General features: G+C 49.8%; 1 protein-coding gene across 1 annotated transcript in view; it reads right to left on the minus strand.

The window, feature by feature from the left end:
• Positions 1-11,393, minus strand: part of LOC135495279 (mucin-2-like) — a 33,469-nt gene extending 22,076 nt beyond the window's left edge. Inside the window, exons 1-12 of the mRNA XM_064783742.1 lie at positions 11,369-11,393; positions 9,973-10,149; positions 9,475-9,591; positions 8,941-9,046; positions 8,654-8,735; positions 6,719-7,312; positions 5,579-5,968; positions 3,476-4,351; positions 3,074-3,343; positions 2,279-2,965; positions 452-1,306; positions 203-340 (exon numbers count right to left, since the gene is read on the minus strand). Coding sequence (XP_064639812.1) covers positions 203-340; positions 452-1,306; positions 2,279-2,965; positions 3,074-3,343; positions 3,476-4,351; positions 5,579-5,968; positions 6,719-7,312; positions 8,654-8,735; positions 8,941-9,046; positions 9,475-9,591; positions 9,973-10,149; positions 11,369-11,393 — 4,317 coding nt within the window. The remainder of the gene's footprint in view (positions 1-202; positions 341-451; positions 1,307-2,278; positions 2,966-3,073; positions 3,344-3,475; positions 4,352-5,578; positions 5,969-6,718; positions 7,313-8,653; positions 8,736-8,940; positions 9,047-9,474; positions 9,592-9,972; positions 10,150-11,368) is intronic.
• Positions 11,394-13,465: the final 2,072 nt, after the last annotated feature.

The raw sequence follows: 13,465 nt of genomic DNA on the forward strand, positions 1-13,465 counted from the left end.
CGGTTTCCTCAGCAGTGGCTTCAGTCTCAGCAGATGGAGCCTCGGTCTCTTCATATGGGGACTCGGTTTCCTCAGCAGTGGCTTCAGTCTCAGCAGATGGAGCCTTGGTCTCTTCAGATGGGGACTCAGTTTCCTCAGCAGTCGTTTCAGTCTCAGCAGATGGAACCTCGGTCTCTTCAGATGGGGACTCAGTTTCTTCAGCAGTGGCTTCAGTCTCAAGAGATGGAGCCTCCGTCTCTTCAGATGGGGACTCAGTTTCCTCAGCAGTGGATTCAGTCTCTGCAAATGGAATCTCGGTCTCTTCGGATGGCGACTCGGTTTCCTCAGCAGTGGCTTCAGTCTCAGCAGATGGAGCCTCGGTCACTTCAGATGGGGACTCAGTTTCCTCAGCAGTGGCTTCAGTCTCAGCAGATGGAGCCTCGGTCTCTTCGGATGGTGACTCAGTTTCCACTGCTTTAGCTTCAGTCTCAGCAGATGGAGCCTCGGTCTCTTCGGATGGCAACGCAGTTTCCACTGCTGTAGCTTCAGTCTCAGCAGATGGAGCCTTGGTCTTTTCAGATGGTGACTCAGTTTCTTCTGCTGTGGCTTCAGTCTCAGCAGATGGAGCCTCCGTCTCTTTGGATGGTGACTCAGTTTCTTCTGCTGTGACTTCAGTCTCAGCAGATAAAGCTTCAGTCTCTTCAGATGGCAACACAGTTTCCACTGCTGTAGATTCAGTTTCAGCAGATGGAGCCTCGGTCTCTTCGGATGGTGACTCAGTTTCTTCTGCTGTGGCTTCAGTCTCAGCAGATGGAGCCTCCGTCTCTTCAGATGGGGACTCAGTTTCCTCAGCTATGGCTGTGGTCTCAGCAGATGGGGCCTTGGTCTCTTCGGATGGTGACTCAGTTTCCGCTACTGCGGCTTCAGTCTCAGCAGATGGCGCCTCGGTTTCTTGAGATGGGGACGCAGTTTCCTCAGCAGTTGCTTCAGTCCACGCAGATGGAGCCTCTGTCTCTACGGGTGGTGACTCAGTTTCTTCTACTGTGGCTTCAGTCTCAGCAGATGGAGCCTCGGTCTCTTCAGATGGTGACTCAGTTTCCTCAGCAGTTGCTTCAGTCCACGCAGATGGAGCCTCTGTCTCTACGGGTGGTGACTCAGTTTCTTCTACTGTGGCTTCAGTCTCAGCAGATGGAGCCTCGGTCTCTTCAGATGGGGACTCAGTTTCCTCAGCAGTGGCTTCAGTCTCTGCAGATGGAGCCTCGGTCTCTTCGGATGGCGATTCGGATTCCTCAGCAGTGGCTACAGTCTCAGCAGATGGAGGCTCGGTCTCTTCAGATAGGGACTCGGTTTCCTCAGCAGTGGCTTCAGTCTCAGCAGATGGAGCCTCGGTCTCTTCATATGGGGACTCGGTTTCCTCAGCAGTGGCTTCAGTCTCAGCAGATAGAGCCTTGGTCTCTTCAGATGGGGACTCAGTTTCCTCAGCAGTGGCTTCAGTCTCAGCAGATGGAGCCTCGGTCACTTCAGATGGGGACTTGGTTTCCTCAGCAGTGGCTTCAGTCTCAGCAGATGGAGCCTCGGTCTCTTCGGATGGTGACTCAGTTTCTTCTGCTGTGGCTTCAGTCTCAGCAGATGGAGCCTCGGTCTCTTCGGATGGTGACTCAGTTTCCACTGCTTTAGCTTCAGTCTCAGCAGATGGAGCCTCGGTCTCTTCAGATGGCAACGCAGTTTCCACTGCTGTAGCTTCAGTCTCAGCAGATGGAGCCTCGGTCTCTTCAGATGGTGACTCAGTTTCTTCTGCTGTGGCTTCAGTCTCAGCAAATGGAGCCTCCGTCTCTTTGGATGGTGACTCAGTTTCTACTGCTGTGGCTTCAGTCTCAGTAGATGGAGCCTCGGTCTCTTCAGATGGGGACTCAGTTTCCTCATCTATGGCTGCGGTCTCAGCAGATGGAGCCTCGGTCTCTTCGGATGGTGACTCAGTTCCCGCTACTGCGGCTTCAGTCTCAGCAGATGGCGCCTCGGTTTCTTCAGATGAGGACTCAGTTTCCGCTGCTGTTGCTTCAGTCTCATCAGATGGAGCCTCGGTCTCTTCAGGTGGGGACTCAGTTTCCTCAGCAGTGGCAGCGGTCTCAGCAGATGGAGCCTCGGTCTCTTCGGATGGTGACTCAGTTTCTTCTGCTGTGACTTCAGTTTCAGCAGATGGAGCCTCGGTCTCTTCTAATGGTGACTCAGTTTCCTCGGCAGTGGCTTCAGTCTCAGCAGATGGAGCCTCGGTCTCTTCCGATGGCGACTCAGTTTCCACTGCTGTAGCTTCAGTCTCAGCAGATGGAGCCTCGGTCTCTTCGGATGGTGACTCAGTTTCTTCTGCTGTGGCTTCAGTCTCAGCAGATGCAGCCTCGGTCTCTTCAGATGGGGACTCGGTTTCTTCAGCAGTGGGTTCAGTCTCTGCAGATGGAACCTCGGTTTTTTCGGATGGTGACTCAGTTTCCTCAGCTGTGGCTGTGGTCACAGCAGATGGAGCCTCGGTCTCTTCAGATGGTGACTCAGTTTCAGTTTCAGTTTCCTCAGTTTCTTCTACAGCGGCTTCAGTCTCAGCAGATGGAGCCTCGGTCTCTTCAGATGGGGACTCGGTTTCCTCAGCAGTGGCTTCAGTCCCAGCCGATGGAACCTCGGTCTCTTCAGATGGTGACTCAGTTTCCTCAGCAGTGACTTCAGTCACAGCAGATGGAGCCTTGGTCTCTTGAGATGGGGACTCGGTTTCGTCAGCAGTGGCTTCAGTCTCAGCAGATGGAGCCTCGGTCTCTTCAGATGGGGACTCGGTTTCCTCAGGAGTGGCTTCAGTTTCAGCAGATGGAGCCTCGGTCTCTTCAGATGGCGACTCAGTTTCCACTGCTGTAGCTTCAGTCTCAGCAGATGGAGCTTCGGTCACTTCGGATGGTGACTCAGTTTCTTCTGCTGTGGTTTCAGTCTCAGCAGATGGAGCCTCGGTCTCTTCAGATGGGGACTCGGTTTCCTCAGCAGTGGCTTCAGTCTCAGCCGATGGAACCTCGGTCTCTTCAGATGGTGACTCAGTTTCCTCAGCAGTGGCTTCAGTCACAGCAGATGGAGCCTTGGTCTCTTGAGATGGGGACTCGGTTTCCTCAGCAGTGGCTTCAGTCTCAGCAGATGGAGCCTCGGTCTCTTCAGATGGGGCCTCAGTTTCCTCAGCTTTGGCTGCGGTCTCAGCAGCTGAGGCCTCGGTCTCTACGGCTGGTGACTCAGTTTCCTCAGCAGTGGCTTCAGTCTCAGCAGCTGGAGCCTTGGTTTCTTCAGATGGGGCCTCAGTTTCCTCAGCTGTGGCTGCGGTCTCAGCAGCTGAAGCCTCGGTCTCTTCGGCTGGTGACTCAGTTTCCTCAGCAGTGGCTTCAGTCTCAGCAGATGGAGCCTCGGTCTCTACGGATGGTGACTCAGTTTCCTCAGCAGTGGCTTCAGTCTCAGCAGATGGAGCCTCGGTCTCTACGGATGGTGACTCGGTTTCCTCAGCTGTGGCTGCGGTCTCAGCAGCTGGAGCCTCGGTCTCTTCGGCTGGTGATTCAGTTTCCTCAGCTGTGGCTGCGGTCTCAGCAGATGGAGCCTCGGTCTCTACGGATGGTGACTCAGTTTCCTCAGCAGTGGCTTCAGTCTCAGCAGATGAAGCCTCGGTCTCTACGGATGGTGACTCAGTTTCCTCTGCTGTGGCTGTGGTCTCAGCAGCTGGAGCCTCGGTCTCTTCGGATGGTGACTCAGTTTCCTCAGCACTTGCTTCAGTCTCAGCGGATGGAGCCTCGGTTTCTTCAGATGGGGCCTCAGTTTCCTCAGCTGTGGCTGCAGTCTCAGCAGCTGTAGCCTCGGTCTCTTCGGCTGGTGACTCAGTTTCCGCAGCTGTGGCTGCGGTCTCAGCAGCTGTAGCCTCGGTCTCTTCGGCTGGTGACTCAGTTTCCTCAACTGTGGCTTCAGTCTCAACAGATGGAGCTTCGGTTTCTTCAGATGGGGACTCAGTTTTCTCAGCAGTGGCTTCAGTCTCAGCAGATGGAGCCTCGGTCTCTTCCGCTGGTGACTTAGTTTCCTCTACTGTGGCTTCAGTGTCAGCAGATGGAGCCTCGGTCTCTTCAGATGGGGACTCAGTTTCCTCAGCAGTGGCTTCAGTCTCAGCAGCTGGAGCCTTGGTTTCTTCAGATGGGGCCTCAGTTTCCTCAGCTTTGGCTGCGGTCTCAGCAGCTGAAGCCTCGGTCTCTTCGACTGGTGACTCAGTTTCCTCAGCAGTGGCTTCAGTCTCAGCAGCTGGAGCCTTGGTTTCTTCAGATGGGGCCTCAGTTTCCTCAGCTGTGGCTGCGGTCTCAGCAGCTGAAGCCTCGGTCTCTTCGGCTGGTGACTCAGTTTCCTCAGCAGTGGCTTCAGTCTCAGCAGATGGAGCCTCGGTCTCTATGGATGGTGACTCAGTTTCCTCAGCAGTGGCTTCAGTCTCAGCAGATGGAGCCTCGGTCTCTACGGATGGTGACTCGGTTTCCTCAGCTGTGGCTGCGGTCTCAGCAGCTGGAGCCTCGGTCTCTTCGGCTGGTGATTCAGTTTCCTCAGCTGTGGCTGCGGTCTCAGCAGATGGAGCCTCGGTCTCTACGGATGGTGACTCAGTTTCCTCAGCAGTGGCTTCAGTCTCAGCAGATGGAGCCTCGGTCTCTACGGATGGTGACTCAGTTTCCTCTGCTGTGGCTGCGGTCTCAGCAGCTGGAGCCTCGGTCTCTTCGGATGGTGACTCAGTTTCCTCAGCACTGGCTTCAGTCTCAGCGGATGGAGCCTCGGTTTCTTCAGATGGGGCCTCAGTTTCCTCAGCTGTGGCTGCGGTCTCAGCAGCTGTAGCCTCGGTCTCTTCGGCTGGTGACTCAGTTTCCTCAGCAGTGGCTTCAGTCTCAGCAGATGGAGCCTCGGTCTCTTCGGCTGGTGACTCAGTTTCCTCAGCAGTGACTTCAGTCTCAGCCAATGGAACCTCGGTCTCTTCAGATGGTGACTCAGTTTCTTCTACAGCGGCTTCAGTCTCAGCAGATGGAGCCTCGGTCTCTTCAGATGGGGACTCGGTTTCCTCAGCAGTGGCTTCAGTCTCAGCCGATGGAACCTCGGTCTCTTCAGATGGTGACTCAGTTTCCTCAGCAGTGGCTTCAGTCACAGCAGATGGAGCCTTGGTCTCTTGAGATGGGGACTCGGTTTCCTCAGCAGTGGCTTCAGTCTCAGCAGATGGAGCCTCGGTCTCTTCAGATGGGGACTCAGTTTCCTCAGGAGTGGCTTCAGTCTCAGCAGATGGAGCCTCGGTCTCTTCAGATGGGGACTCAGTTTCCTCAGTTGTGGCTGCGGTCACAGCAGATTGAGCCTCGGTCTCTTCAGATGATGACTCAATTTCTTCTGCTGCGGTTTCAGTCTCAGCAGATGGCGCCTCGGTTTCTTCAGATGGGGACTCAGTTTCCGCTGCTGTGGCTTCAGTCTCAGCAGATGGAGCCTCCGTCTCTTCAGATGGGGACTCAGTTTTCTCATTAGTGGCTTCAGTCTCAGCAGATGGAGCCTCGGTCTCTTCGGCTGGTGACTTAGTTTCCTCTACTGTGGCTTCAGTCTCAGCCGATGGAACCTCGGTCTCTTCAGATGGTGACTCAGTTTCCTCAGCAGTGGCTTCAGTCACAGCAGATGGAGCCTTGGTCTCTTGAGATGGGGACTCGGTTTCCTCAGCAGTGGCTTCAGTCTCAGCAGATGGAGCCTCGGTCTCTTCAGATGGGGACTCAGTTTCCTCAGGAGTGGCTTCAGTCTCAGCTGATGGAGCCTCAGTCTCTTCAGATGGGGACTCAGTTTCCTCAGTTGTGGCTGCGGTCATAGCAGATTGAGCCTCGGTCTCTTCAGATGATGACTCAATTTCTTCTGCTGCGGTTTCAGTCTCAGCAGATGGCGCCTCGGTTTCTTCAGATGGGGACTCAGTTTCCGCTACTGTGGCTTCAGTCTCAGCAGATGGAGCCTCCGTCTCTTCAGATGGGGACTCAGTTTTCTCATTAGTGGCTTCAGTCTCAGCAGATGGAGCCTCGGTCTCTTCGGCTGGTGACTTAGTTTCCTCTACTGTGGCTTCAGTCTCAGCAGCTGGAGCCTTGGTTTCTTCAGATGGGGCCTCAGTTTCCTCAGCTTTGGCTGCGGTCTCAGCAGCTGAAGCCTCGGTCTCTTCGGCTGGTGACTCAGTTTCCTCAGCAGTGGCTTCAGTCTCAGCAGCTGGAGCCTTGGTTTCTTCAGATGGGGCCTCAGTTTCCTCAGCTGTGGCTGCGGTCTCAGCAGCTGAAGCCTCGGTCTCTTCGGCTGGTGACTCAGTTTCCTCAGCAGTGGCTTCAGTCTCAGCAGATGGAGCCTCGGTCTCTACGGATGGTGACTCAGTTTCCTCAGCAGTGGCTTCAGTCTCAGCAGATGGAGCCTCGGTCTCTACGGATGGTGACTCGGTTTCCTCAGCTGTGGCTGCGGTCTCAGCAGCTGGAGCCTCGGTCTCTTCGGCTGGTGATTCAGTTTCCTCAGCTGTGGCTGCGGTCTCAGCAGATGGAGCCTCGGTCTCTACGGATGGTGACTCAGTTTCCTCAGCAGTGGCTTCAGTCTCAGCAGATGGAGCCTCGGTCTCTACGGATGGTGACTCAGTTTCCTCTGCTGTGGCTGCGGTCTCAGCAGCTGGAGCCTCGGTCTCTTCGGATGGTGACTCAGTTTCCTCAGCACTTGCTTCAGTCTCAGCGGATGGAGCCTCGGTTTCTTCAGATGGGGCCTCAGTTTCCTCAGCTGTGGCCGCGGTCTCAGCAGCTGTAGCCTCGGTCTCTTCGGCTGGTGACTCAGTTTCCTCAGCTGTGGCTGCGGTCTCAGCAGCTGTAGCCTCGGTCTCTTCGGCTGGTGACTCAGTTTCCTCAACTGTGGCTTCAGTCTCAACAGATGGAGCTTCGGTTTCTTCAGATGGGGACTCAGTTTTCTCAGCAGTGGCTTCAGTCTCAGCAGATGGAGCCTCGGTCTCTTCCGCTGGTGACTTAGTTTCCTCTACTGTGGCTTCAGTGTCAGCAGATGGAGCCTCGGTCTCTTCAGATGGGGACTCAGTTTCCTCAGCAGTGGCTTCAGTCTCAGCAGCTGGAGCCTTGGTTTCTTCAGATGGGGCCTCAGTTTCCTCAGCTTTGGCTGCGGTCTCAGCAGCTGAAGCCTCGGTCTCTTCGACTGGTGACTCAGTTTCCTCAGCAGTGGCTTCAGTCTCAGCAGCTGGAGCCTTGGTTTCTTCAGATGGGGCCTCAGTTTCCTCAGCTGTGGCTGCGGTCTCAGCAGCTGAAGCCTCGGTCTCTTCGGCTGGTGACTCAGTTTCCTCAGCAGTGGCTTCAGTCTCAGCAGATGGAGCCTCGGTCTCTACGGATGGTGACTCAGTTTCCTCAGCAGTGGCTTCAGTCTCAGCAGATGGAGCCTCGGTCTCTACGGATGGTGACTCGGTTTCCTCAGCTGTGGCTGCGGTCTCAGCAGCTGGAGCCTCGGTCTCTTCGGCTGGTGATTCAGTTTCCTCAGCTGTGGCTGCGGTCTCAGCAGATGGAGCCTCGGTCTCTACGGATGGTGACTCAGTTTCCTCAGCAGTGCCTTCAGTCTCAGCAGATGGAGCCTCGGTCTCTACGGATGGTGACTCAGTTTCCTCTGCTGTGGCTGCGGTCTCAGCAGCTGGAGCCTCGGTCTCTTCGGATGGTGACTCAGTTTCCTCAGCACTGGCTTCAGTCTCAGCGGATGGAGCCTCGGTTTCTTCAGATGGGGCCTCAGTTTCCTCAGCTGTGGCTGCGGTCTCAGCAGCTGTAGCCTCGGTCTCTTCGGCTGGTGACTCAGTTTCCTCAGCAGTGGCTTCAGTCTCAGCAGATGGAGCCTCGGTCTCTTCGGCTGGTGACTCAGTTTCCTCAGCAGTGACTTCAGTCTCAGCAGATGGAGCCTTGGTCTCTTCGGCTGGTGACTCAGTTTCCTCAGCAGTGGCTTCAGTCTCAGCAGATGGAGCCTCGGTCTCTTCGGCTGGTGACTCAGTTTCCTCAGCAGTGGCTTCAGTCTCAGCAGATGGAGCCTCGGTCTCTTCAGATGGGGACTCAGTTTCCTCATTTGTGGCTGCGGTCTCAGCAGCTGGAGCCTCGGTCTCTTCGGCTGGTGACTCAGTTTCCTCAGCAGTGGCTTCAGTCTCAGCAGATGGAGCCTCGGTCTCTACGGATGGTGACTCAGTTTCCTCAGCTGTGGCTGCGGTCTCAGCAGCTGGAGCCTCGGTCTTTGCGGGTGGTGACTCGGTTTCTTCAGCTGGTGATGTTGTCTCTGTTGATGGGGCCACTGTTTCTTTAACTGTGCTAGAGGTCTCTTCTGATGGGGCTTCTGTTTGTGGTTTTGTGCAGTCTTCTGTCGAACAACTATCAGAAATCGTCCATGTTTTTTTGTCGCACAGGCAAGTGTTACAATCATCGTTTTTCTTTGGTGAAGGCACTTGCTTTCCTGTAATGAAAACCTTACATGGTAAGTAGTCTGCTTTTAATTGCATTTTGATTTAAGTATGTATCACTCTCCAAGAAAATGTCATCAACTTTGCAAAGGTCAGGTGGATTTGCTCCTTTGCATTAATATTTCAAACATTGAACATTACAGCTATTGTAGTACACGACTTGTATATTACACAAGCCGATATCTTTTGAATGTTCTCATTATTTTCATCATTCTCCAGTTTAGCTGTCTTTTTCGTTCCACCTACTTCTCTCCTGTTCCTGATACCAAATATTCTTTATCCCATTCAACCAGGAAGTCTCAGGCCTGAAGTCATTTGAGGACCTGCCCAAATCCGCTCTCTAAGAAGAGGGTTCAGGTCTTAAAAGTTGAAAGTGGATAACCCGTCTTGCAGATTGCCTGCCAGTTGTGTAATGAAATAAACGGTTACCTGGCTCAAGACATGGTTTCTCCTCTAACAGTTTCTGTGATGGACAGTCTTTTCTCGTACAGGATGGCGTCAGTTGACCGTGATTGTTACAAAGACAGACGTTACAATCTCCCCATGGCGACGGCGCCATTTTACCTAAAAACACACAGCGAAAGTTGTTTACAATTGATAATTGCTTTTATAATGGATTTCGGGCAGTGGAATGTCATCACATCATGACATGAATCGCTGCTCACTTCTCGAAATGAATTGAACGTTGAATTGATAGTTTTGTTAGTCACAGCAGATACGTAAAAGAGATGTTGGTTTGAAATCGTGTCCAGTCCTTGAAATTAACCAGCTAGGTCCCTTCGCGTCTTTCTTAGTACATGTAGTAGTATCAGTCGTGCACGAAAAGGGAAGTATCATGAAAGAGATATTTCCAAAATCTAACATTTGTAATTTTTTTGTAAGTACATGTAGGGTTTAGGGTTCGCAAATACCGCATATATATATTTCTCCTGTCTTAAGGATAGGAGTCATTTGCGCTCGGCGCTGGTGGGTTTTGTACTTAGTAAACTCACCTCTCCTGCAGGGGTGTTTTTCCGAACATGACCGCTTGGTGCAGGTTGTTGAGACGAATCCATCCGTACCACATAAACACTGGTTGCACAGATCCCAAGGCGAGGGCACGAATTCACCTGAAAAAGTAACGGGCGTAACAAGAAAACCAAGGTAAAAAATCGTTAGCTTTCCTGACGGCCTCTCAGAAGTAATGCCACCCTGACCTTAAGTCGCGCAAGTACAATTCGTGAAAATATGTTTTTATCGGAAATACCAAAATGAAATCGTAAATATTTTGTTATCTTTTCTTCAAAATGTTAGTCAATCGAAAAACAAAAACCGAGGAAGCATTATAACAGGGCCAGATTGCTCAATCGGTGTTGGCAGTAATGTTGGGGAATTCCTAACGCTATTATTGGAATTACATTGACAGAAGGAGATAAGGCTTACAATGTTGTTGAGATCACGTTGGCGTTATCTGTTACACCGACAACTTGGACATGGTTTATGCAACTCACCTGGCCTTGGACAAGGGAATTCCTTGTCATGATCCGGGAGGACGTCCACGTCTAAGATAATGGCCGCCTCCGTCCTTATACATTTCAATGCGACACGACAATAATCGGCCAAAACACGCCCTCGGTTGTCACAGAAACACTTCTCACATTCCGAGTTTTTTATCTTCACCCATTTTCCTGAAGGAAAGAATCGAGATTAAATAAGAAAATTACTATGCCGGAGGCTTTTAGTACACCTATTGACACAAATCAACATAGCCGAATACGGAGTCGCACCTATTCGCCTCCATGCGCCTTCTCATGTAGCAACAGACTAAATGCTGATCACTAATAACGATTTCCGCAAGTGTTGTGAGGTGGTTTTAAGTTCGGGTTCAGGGGTTTTCAAGATAAACATGATATTAATAATAATGATAAATACTATATGTACAATGAACAAAAAAAGTAAATGAAGAGAGAAAAAAATGTTGTGATTGCAGGGAGTCGAACCCGTGACCACCAGACCGAAAGTCCAGCATTCTAACCGTTGAACCAGATGTTTTTTATGTAAGGATGGAGATTTTCTTCACATCTAATAGCCCGGCTATGGCAATATGGTGAAAAAAGTCCAAATATTTTTTCACTCGTCTTTTTTCTGCTCAAAATGAAGAAACAACATCAGCCCCCAAAAAATTTTGGCTTTGAAAATTTTTAGAATTTTGAACTAATGAAAAAATTCAACTCTGAAGGATGAAAAAGAACTGACCTTATCGGTGACCCAGACATATATAATATGAATACCTTCAGGTATTGAGATGTCTAATGCACAAAGGGTTGACTTGGGATACATGACTGATGAATTGCTCAGCTAAATTTATCATCAGTTTAACAGTTCAACGGAAGCTCGAAAGATTGGCTGTGATAGTGTACTACGCCTTCAAACTGAGAGAGACAATATGCAGCAGGGCCAAATTGGTCATCTATAGTTTGTCGTATTGATATAGCTCACTGCGATTTTGAGGGAGAACTTGTGTGTTGGATTTATGTGAATGTGCCTATTCGAATAGGCGTACAGGTCTGGCGAAATATCAGTTGACGGACGGACCTGAAGCCTCGATGTTAGTTTACCCCATCGTAACAACAAAAAAAAAAACGACAAACAATTGAGTAAAGAGAGTGGGTGAACAAGACACTAGTCCATTTCAGTCCATTCCGTGCACTTTTTGATATCCCCCATGGTATAAATTTACATAACACCCTCATGCCGCAAGTGAAGTATACGGCGAAAATAATCACTAATGAAGTATTCGTGGGAAACCCTCTGAATTCATCGTACATGTAGTTGATGCGGCCCACACATTCTTTCACGCCCTTGATTAGAAGGTCATTGATACAGAAATTAAGCGCAAGTAATTACCAGCACGACCACGCGCCGGATGCATGTTGGATGTCGGGGTATGCTGCCGGCTGGACAATGCTTCAGTTCCAAGGCAAGACGATGCATAGCATTGATAGCAATACCACTACTAGTGATGCACTCAGTTCGAAGGAAGTACTCCTTTGATAATAAGTCGATAATCAACCCTCCCTTCAAAATTATGAAATCAAACACAAATATATTGTTTGTCAGAGTCTGATTATTGTGTTATTTGTAATCATTTATGCTTGGTATAAAATAATTGGCCAGGTCTAATTTCATCGGATCATGATCATGATGGATTGCCACATGTGCGCATCACACTGCGAGAGATTTTTATACAGTTTCTCGACGCGACCTGTTACAATTTATGCAAATGCTGTATACTGTGTATAACAATTAAATCAAGTGAAAAAACACACGAAATGATGGAAAAATAGGAAACGCTCGCTTACCTTTTGATCGGCATGGTCCTCCTTTCGTTGCTTTTTCGACTGCGAGAGTCCCGCTGACCGATACGGCCAGTAAAATAATCACCAATCTCATGAAATTGTGTGGCCAAACTCCCTTAATGTTGCTGCAAGTCTTGTCTCAGAAAGGGAGGTTTTCTCTTCGCGAGGGCGAAGCCAGCAGTGAATTATTTGGCCAGTTTTGCCCTTAAAAGTCCCTCATCCATTTGTAACGATAATTACAAGGTCACCCATCTGATACTACATGTAATAAAGAAAACCGTCATGTCTCTGTCCAAAGCTATTTGGCCCGTATCTTAAAGCTATATTACGTCATGCCTTGCGACTATTCTCTGTATTCCCCCATCACCTCTATATGTAAGCAGTTGTGTGAGTACTTTGTTTTCCAAAGAATCTGCGTTTATCATATTGACCTTGGTATATGTGGGGGCCTATGGGCTTTGATTTTGTAACATAAAGACGACCATCCATGTATTGAAATACAAGCTTAAAACGTTTGTCTACCGGTTTCATACATTCCATTGAACTATAGAACTAATAGAATATTTTGTCCTGTTTGGAGAGCCGCTTGCCAAACAGCACTAAAAAGCCACCCTGTTCGGCCAGCCGGGCTTGCCAAACAGGTTAAAAATCTACCCTGTTTGGCGAGCTGGAGACTTTACTTTAATATTAATGAGTTCGGCTCTCCATTCAGGACAAGAAAAAGTCGCTGTTTGGTAAGCCGGGCTTGCCAAGTAGTCACTTCCTGTAAAAGAACCTGAAATAGTTGTTGTGAACGACGCACTGGCTAACGTCCTTCACACATTTTGGGGTAGATGCCATGTGTGGTTCTCTACTGTTTCGAGAACAGGAATGAGAGGCCTGTGCACAGTGGCTTTACAACATCGAAGCTAATGCTTGCAGGGAGAAGCTAAGATGCTTGAACATTATGCATACTTGAATATTATGTATAATTGGAGAATAAGTTTGACCCTGATTATGGCGCAATTGCCTGTGAACCTTGAATGAAAATAAGTTACATTCAAAAATAACCTTCAAAATTCTGTGTTACTTTCGCTTATGCAATAGATGTTCAATTGGAGCAACTTGACGATAATTTTGATTCATATCCTTTTCCCACCACGCTAACATTTCTCGTCCAAAGTTTATTTTTCGGGCGCTGTGGAAAAATGTCCCTTCTTCTTCCTGTTGCTTCAATGATAAGACTAGGTTGCTCCATGTGACATCTGTTTTAATATTATAGAGATATACATGCATAAGAAATCATCAATTGCGTTGTACGGATCGACTCCTTGACCCCGTTACCAGGACTCGTCCATTGCACCTCAACATGAGATGTGATCTTTTATTATCTTCCATTCATCCCACATTGGTCATAGAAAGACAAAGTCACAACCATGATGGCGGGTTAAGACGGGTCTGTGAAGTTGGCTCCCAGTTCCCAGTTCCCAGTTCCCAGTTCGTTATTCGTACCCATTTTGAAACATGGTGTGTTTGGGTACGAAATGGGCTAAGCATTTATTCCCAATTCAAATTTCTTTCAAATATTAACCCTCCACAGTCCGATAACTCAACTTGGTGGTTTTAACCCTTTCCTACCAAGCTCTCGATTCAACTATCAGTGACT

The sequence above is a fragment of the Lineus longissimus genome, chromosome 11, assembly GCF_910592395.1.
Source record: "Lineus longissimus chromosome 11, tnLinLong1.2, whole genome shotgun sequence".
Taxonomy (NCBI): domain Eukaryota; kingdom Metazoa; phylum Nemertea; class Pilidiophora; order Heteronemertea; family Lineidae; genus Lineus; species Lineus longissimus.